We start from the raw sequence: 7,883 nt of genomic DNA on the forward strand, positions 1-7,883 counted from the left end.
GCGCTTATAACAAGTCTATTGTTGCTCTAAAATGCCATCAGGTTGCAGTTCTAACAGAAAATATAAAAAGTTGTTAAAAATTGAATAATTGATTAAAGTGATTAATTATGTGATATTAGTGGCAGAACAGAGCTTTTGATGAGTTCCTGTTTTTCAGTCAAGAATGAAGCCCCAGTCGTGTGTGTGTGTGTGTGTGTGTGTGTGAGCGCAGCGTCCAGACCACAATAAACTGATGACCTCAGTTACATGGGAGACATGTCAAGATATTCGACAGTAACTAGAGAAATTCAAGAAAGGTTTGGAAATATATTACTTTGTTTGCACTGTTGTGTGGAGCGAAAGACAAAGAAGAACAACGTGGATCATCTTCAATTTACTGCAGTAAAGTGAGTTTGAAGTCCCACAGTCACATGACTTGAATCTGAAAAAAAGAGTACTTTGCATTTATGAAATATAAGTCAGAAAAGTAGGCAGCATCGCGGTGGTCAGCGCTGTAGCCTCACAACAAGAAAGTTCTGGGTTAGAGTCCTGGCTTGGGCACAGGATCTTTCTGTGTGGAGTCTCCGTGTTCTCCCTGTTCCTGTGTGGGTTCTCTCTGGTACTCCAGCTTCCTCTCTCAGTCCAAAGACATCAAGAGAGGACGAGGCTGACTGATACTCTAAATTGACTGTAGGTGTGACTGTGAGTTTGAATGGTTGTCTGTCTCTATGTGTTGGCCCTGTGATGGACTGGCGACCTGTCCAGGGTGAACCCCACCTCTCACCTAATGCCTGCTGGGATAGGATCCAGCCCCCTGTGACCCTTAACAGGATAAATGGTAGAAAATGGTTGGACGGAAGTCAGTAAAAGGCAAAGAAAAGATTTGTACCCTATTTCTCCAGTCAAGTACAAATATTTGGTGCTGATATGGAATCCCTAAGTCACATGACCTGAAAGCTATGAAAGAGCTATTTTGGCATATTAAATTATAGGAGGCAGAATTGTCCAAGAAAATGTATTGGAAAGAAATTCCTAGAGTTCCATTCCAGAACTAATAACTGGTGCTGTTTTGAAGTCTCTTATAGAACAGTTTCTGAAGTACATGAGAAAAAATGGAAATTGTTCTCAGTTACTCACAAAACAAAGAAGGAAACAAGAGTTGTGCCCTATGGCCTTCTCAGCTGCCATAGTTGCAACCGTCTTGCTGTCACATGACAGGGTCTTAAATGGGACCACAGTTACAATTGTCTTTCAATGTCTTGGCAAAATTAGTTGGAGCTGAATGAAAGCCAGGACTTTTGTCAGCTGAGGATTGATGCTGTATCTGTATGTGCTGATCAAAATTGCCAGATCAAAGAAGACAGGATGGAAGAGATCAAAGTCAGTGTGTCATGAAGATAACAGTAATGATATCGCAGTATGTTGAATAACTTAGATGTTTGTCAACGAAAACACAGAACAAAATTCACATGTTGAGTGAAAAGTGAGCAACAGTAACAAGAACAGATTGCAAGACATAAAAAGAATCAGCTTTAATTTAAATAGGAAAAAAGATGCTGCAATCTAAAAGGGGGGCAGAATGTGACGGTGAATGAGCCGCTGTGAGGGAAGGAGCTCCATCTTCAGAGACTTCCCCTCCAGTTACATCTCCTCCAGCACTGGAGGGGGCGGGCCGACTGAAGACTCCTGACCAGGGGTCGTCCATCAACTGCTGGCACTCCACTGATGTGTGATCCCCCTCCTCATGTTCTCTCCCTTTGCTCCCTGGTCTCATTGAATAGTTGCTGCATCAAGCAGCATAGCGACACAACACCAACCAGCCACCAACTGGCCTGCTCAGCTGGTCTCAGTGAAACAGCTGCATTAACAAAAAAATACATAAACAGATCAGTCAGCTACTTTCACAACAGGATGGTACTTTTTAAAACTGCAAGCAACATTATTATCTGACTATTGAATCAAATAATTTCTGATGAAAACTTCTGATTTCTTTTGTACCTCATTGTCATTGTAACTTCGCAGAAAAATGTCTCACAGCTACGTAAATCTAAACTTCACAACAATGTCCGTGTGATTCATCTGCAACTGTGACTTAAATATTACAATTTAAAAATACGCATCTTTAGAAACGTGTTTGTGTTAGGAAATTCATTGTGTTGTAAGAGTCATGATGTGGTCTTGTTGGCTGTGGTCCTGTGTGTGTTATCTGCTTTACATCACATTTCAAATGAAAGCATGTTGTCTTACTTGAAACTGGACGACTGCTGGCAGACGTTCCCTCCATCTTTACCTTCCTCTTCTTCTTTCCCTGCATAAAAACAAACATGTCAGGCTTTCGATCAGAAATCAGCTGATAAAAGCTAAACTCTACTGACTTTCATCATCTTGAGTCTCATGTTGGAACTGAACATGTGGGACTCACATAATTGTCCTTGCACGACCAATCTGGGTGCTGCAGGGTGTGGACTCTTTGCTGTTCTTCAGATTGTTTGCGGTATTTGTCCCGCTCGTCCTGGCTCAGGGACTTCCACTATGGACCCATGACAACACACCGTCAGTAAACACACATGCGAACTACACGTGGATTTGTGGACATGCACACACAGGAAAATGAACACATTGTACTACAATGGAAGAAAAGTCTGTACTGTATGGAGCTGTGAGTGAATCCTCACTCTTACCCTCCGACCCAGCACTGTAGCAACCTCAGTGTTGTCCTTGGAGTTGAGCTCAGCCTTGATATTTTGCCTCTGCTCCATCACAAACATCATGTAAGGATTGAGAGGCTTCTTAACATAAGGACGCTGGTCGTCCAGCTGGTCTCCAGCCTTCCTCTTGCTATGAGAACAAAGGAAAATGGTAAGATTGCACCAAGAGAAGGTTCTAATTCTATTTATCTAGACTGCACCTGGAATGAAAACAGCAAAACAGCTGATTAAATGTAAACACAGGCTGAATGTGATGAAAGTTTGAGTTAAGTTTGGTTAGTCAGCCAGTGACCACCATGTCTTACTTTGATTTGGAGGTGTTTGGAGGGGGAGCAGCCAAGGTGGAGGGACATCCACCATCATTCACATCTCCTCCTGCATTATGTGAAACTAATGTGGAGGCCGGGCTGATCAGAGCCTCCTGAGGCCGGGGACGAGGCTCACCCACTGGCGGCTGTGGCTCAGCTGGTGTGTGAGGCTCTCCAGCTCCTACCTGCACACACTCACTCTTGGTCCCTTTTGGTGAATCCAGTTTAGCTGCTGCAACAAAAAAGAACAACACAGTTTCTGTTCTGATCTGTTTCTGTTAGTCAAAATCATTGTATTATAAGAGCCATGATTAATTCAATTAATTAATTCACTTTAATGAAATTGAATTCACCTTAATTAACTGAATTAATTAATTCAATTTAATTAATTGCCCCCCACAGTGATGAATAAAGTTTTCTGAATCTGACTGATGTGGTCTTGTTGGCTGTGGTCCTGTGTGTGTTATCTGCTTTACATCACATTTCAAATGAAAGCATGTTGTCTTACTTGTAACTGGACGACTGCTGGCAGACGTTCCCTCCATCTTTACCTTCCTCTTCTTCTTTCCCTGCATAAAAACAAACATGTCAGGCTTTCGATCAGAAATCAGCTGATAAAAGCTAAACTCTACTGACTTTCATCATCTTGAGTCTCATGTTGGAACTGAACATGTGGGACTCACATAATTGTCCTTGCACGACCAATCTGGGTGCTGCAGGGTGTGGACTCTTTGCTGTTCTTCAGATTGTTTGCGGTATTTGTCCCGCTCGTCCTGGCTCAGGGACTTCCACTATGGACCCATGACAACACACCGTCAGTAAACACACATGCTAACTACACGTGGATTTGTGGACATGCACACACAGGAAAATAAACACATTGTACTACAATGGAAGAAAAGTCTGTACTGTATGGAGCTGTGAGTGAATTCTCACTCTTACCCTCCGACCCAGCACTGTAGCAACCTCAGTGTTGTCCTTGGAGTTGAGCTCAGCCTTGATATTTTGCCTCTGCTCCATCACAAACATCATGTAAGGATTGAGAGGCTTCTTAACATAAGGACGCTGGTCGTCCAGCTGGTCTCCAGCCTTCCTCTTGCTATGAGAACAAAGGAAAATGGTAAGATTGCACCAAGAGAAGGTTCTAATTCTATTTATCTAAACTGCACCTGGAATGTAATCAGCAAAACAGCTGATTGAATGTAAACACAGGCTGAATGTGATGAAAGTTTGAGTTAAGTTTGGTTAGTCAGCCAGTGACCACCATGTCTTACTTTGATTTGGAGGTGTTTGGAGGGGGAGCAGCCAAGGTGGAGGGACATCCACCATCATTCACATCTCCTCCTGCATTATGTGAAACTAATGTGGAGGCCGGGCTGATCAGACCCTCGTGAGGCCGGGGACGAGGCTCACCCACTGGCTGCTGTGGCTCAGCTGGTGTGTGAGGCTCTCCAGCTCCTACCTGCACACACTCACTCTTGGTCCCTTTTGGTGAATCCAGTTTAGCTGCTGCAACAAAACAGACAAACAGTTTCTGTCCTGATCTGTTTCTGTTAGTCAAAATCATTGTATTATAAGGGCCATGATTAATTCAATTAATTAATTCACTTTATTTAATTGCCCCCCACAGTGATGAATAAAGTTTTCTGAATCTGACTGATGTGGTCTTGTTGGCTGTGGTCCTGTGTGTGTTATCTGCTTTACATCACATTTCAAATGAAAGCATGTTGTCTTACTTGTAACTGGCCGACTGCTGGCAGATGTTCCCTCCATCTTTACCTTCCTCTTCTTCTTTCCCTGCATAAAAACAAACATGTCAGGCTTTCTATCAGAAATCAGCTGATAAAAGCTAAACTCTACTGACTTTCATCATCTTGAGTCTCATGTTGGAACTGAACATGTGGGACTCACATAATTGTCCTTGCACGACCAATCTGGGTGCTGCAGGGTGTGGACTCTTTGCTGTTCTTCAGATTGTTTGCGGTATTTGTCCCGCTCGTCCTGGCTCAGGGACTTCCACTATGGACCCATGACAACACACCGTCAGTAAACACACATGCTAACTACACGTGGATTTGTGGACATGCACACACAGGAAAATAAACACATTGTACTACAATGGAAGAAACATCTGTACTGTATGGAGCTGTGAGTAAATCCTCACTCTTACCCTCCGACCCAGCACTGCAGCAACCTCAGTGTTGTCCTTGGAGTTGAGCTCAGCCTTGATATTTTGCCTCTGCTCCATCACAAACATCATGTAAGGATTGAGAGGCTTCTTAACATAAGGACGCTGGTCGTCCAGCTGGTCTCCAGCCTTCCTCTTGCTATGAGAACAAAGGAAAATGGTAAGATTGCACCAAGAGAAGGTTCTAATTCTATTTATCTAGACTGCACCTGGAATGTAAACAGCAAAACAGCTGATTAAATGTAAACACAGGCTGAATGTGATGAAAGTTTGAGTTAAGTTTGGTTAGTCAGCCAGTGACCACCATGTCTTACTTTGATTTGGAGGTGTTTGGAGGGGGAGCAGCCAAGGTGGAGGGACATCCACCATCATTCACATCTCCTCTTGCATTATGTGGGGAGGCAGCCGAGATGAATGGATGTCCATCATTTTTTACATGTCCGCATTGTGACATTACCCCGTAGACGAGAATGTCCTGAGAGATGTCATCTACAAGCCTCTGTAACTTATGCAATATGGGATGCTCCACATGTCCATCATTTCTCAGATCACTCAGGTGAACTGCCTGCTCTAAGGTATCCCCTGAGGGCAAGCAGCCATCAGCGCTTCTCTGAATTCCTGCTGGCAGCCCAAAAGTGTCTGAACTCAGCAGAGGAGGATCAACAGGTGGAGGGTTGATATAATGGTTGTGATAGTTGTGCTCCATCAAAGTCTGCTCTTGGATGGAACGGGCAGAAACTGGGTCTAGTACACACATAGAGAAAGACAGTTTTGAGACACACGACCACAGTATTCAAAAGGCTAAAATAAAAGGTACAACACCATCAACAACCTTACCCTGATGCTGCATGTCCCACTTCCAAAAGAGTGAAAAAATGTCCTTTTCAGAAATAGTGGAAATAAGATTATGATCGCAGATGAAAAAGGGCTCTCACACAATAAATACCAATTTAAGTGAAGCAGAGTTCTTGTATATCAGATTTCTGAGTGTGCTAATATTGATGAACATGCTTTTGATGTCCTGGTTCTGAAGTAAATCTTTGATGTCATAATTCTAGTCACCTTCATTGTCATAACTCTAAAATCCTCTTTGATCTAAAAATTCTAAAATCCCCTTTGATCTCAAAATTCAGAATCTCTTTCAAGCTATTTATCTTTGATCTGAATGGCACATTGGAATTATTCTTGGCATGCTCAGTTGAGCCTTCTTTCACAAGTCATGTTTTTGCTCCGTTTGGTGGTCCTGCACATCTACAACCTGAGCCTGAGACTGGAGAAGTTTCCTGAACTGTGGAAGACTTCCTGAGTGGTTCCAGTCCTGAAGATCGCTCACCCCAGGGAGCCAAACTACTTCAGACCTGTTGCCCTGACTTTGCACTTGATGAAGGCCATGGAGAGGCTCATCCTGCACCACCTCCACCCACTGGTGAGCTCAGCGCTGGACCCCCAGCAGTTTGCCTACTGGCCCAGCATCGGGGTGGATGACGCGGCCATCTACCTGTTACACCGATCCCTCTGTCATCTGGAGCAGGTGGGGAGCACTGTGAGGGTCATGTTCTTTGATTTCCCCAGTGCCTCCAGCACCATCCAGCCTGCACTGCTGAGAGGGAAGCTGGAGGCAGCTGGAGTGGACGAGCAGCTGACCACATGGCCACAGTATGTGAGGTTCCACAACTGTGTGTCTGATGTAGTAGTCTGCAGCACGGGGGCGCCGCAGGGCACAGTCCTCTCACCCTTTCTGTTCAGTCTGTACACTTCAGACTTCAGATATAACTCAGACCACGGCCACCTACAGAGGTTCTTGGATGATACAGCCATCATTGGATGCGTATCGGACGGGAACAACCGGGAATACAGGGGGGTTATTAGGGACTTTGTCGACTGCTGTGAGGTCAATGCCCTGCAGATCAATGCTAGCAACATGAAGGAGATGGTGATAGACTTCAGGAGGAAGTCACCCCCTACTACACTGGTGAACATCCAGGGAAAAGATATCGAGACAGTGGACTCCTACGAGTGCCTGGGAGTTCACCTCAATAACAAACTGGACTGGTCCACTAACACTGATGTCCTGTACAAGAGGGGCCAGAGTCGACTCCACCTGTTGAGGAGACTGTGGTCCTTCGGAGTCTGCAGGACTCTGCTGAAAACTTTTTATGACTCTGTTGTTGCATCTGCCATCTTCGATGCAGTAGCCTGCTGGGGGCGCAGATGCACCAACAGAGACAGTTATGCAAAGACTGTCATGAAGTTTCACTGGTATGGTAATTGAATAATTTATTGTCTTTCGGATCCATTTGAGTTAGTTCATCCATCCATTGTCTTCTGCTTATTTCTGTTAAGGGTTGCGGGGGGGGGGGGGGTTAAATTCATTAACAGACTGTACAATGTTTAGTTGGTTTTATGAAAAGCCTAGTAACAGGGGGTCTGTCCTCACAACTGTATAAATTTAAAAAAAATCTATACTCAAAGGAGAACACACACAAATCTGCCTAGCAACAGTAGTTGGTCCTCACAGCTGGACAAGTACAATTTTTTTTTTTACTTTGTGTTTTTTGACATTTGAAGTGACATTCTGACTCTCCACTCCCATCTAGTGAGAGGACTAAGTTTTGCATCATTCCAGTTATAGTAGAAATGGTGGTCCTCACCAAGAACTCTGAGATTGGTGTCCTCACAATGTGATATATACATGTGTGT

General features: G+C 44.1%; 1 protein-coding gene across 1 annotated transcript; it reads right to left on the minus strand.

Annotated features, from left to right (window-relative positions):
• Nucleotides 1-1,486: 1,486 nt before the first annotated feature.
• On the minus strand, nucleotides 1,487-6,174 carry LOC147246308 (uncharacterized). Its single transcript, XM_086183379.1, has 14 exons — nucleotides 6,021-6,174; nucleotides 5,498-5,927; nucleotides 5,166-5,322; nucleotides 4,907-5,014; nucleotides 4,732-4,792; nucleotides 4,270-4,504; nucleotides 3,938-4,094; nucleotides 3,679-3,786; nucleotides 3,504-3,564; nucleotides 2,993-3,227; nucleotides 2,661-2,817; nucleotides 2,402-2,509; nucleotides 2,227-2,287; nucleotides 1,487-1,837 (listed from the first exon to the last, which is right to left on the minus strand). The coding sequence occupies exons 1-14, from the start codon at nucleotides 6,031-6,033 to the stop codon at nucleotides 1,722-1,724; spliced, it is 2,007 nt and encodes a 668-aa protein (XP_086039505.1). The 5' UTR covers nucleotides 6,034-6,174; the 3' UTR covers nucleotides 1,487-1,721.
• Nucleotides 6,175-7,883: the final 1,709 nt, after the last annotated feature.

Source organism: Aulostomus chinensis, chromosome 17, assembly GCF_037954235.1.
Source record: "Aulostomus chinensis isolate RoL2024-O1b breed Wild chromosome 17, RoL_Achi_v1.0, whole genome shotgun sequence".
Classification (NCBI taxonomy): Eukaryota; Metazoa; Chordata; class Actinopteri; order Syngnathiformes; family Aulostomidae; genus Aulostomus; species Aulostomus chinensis.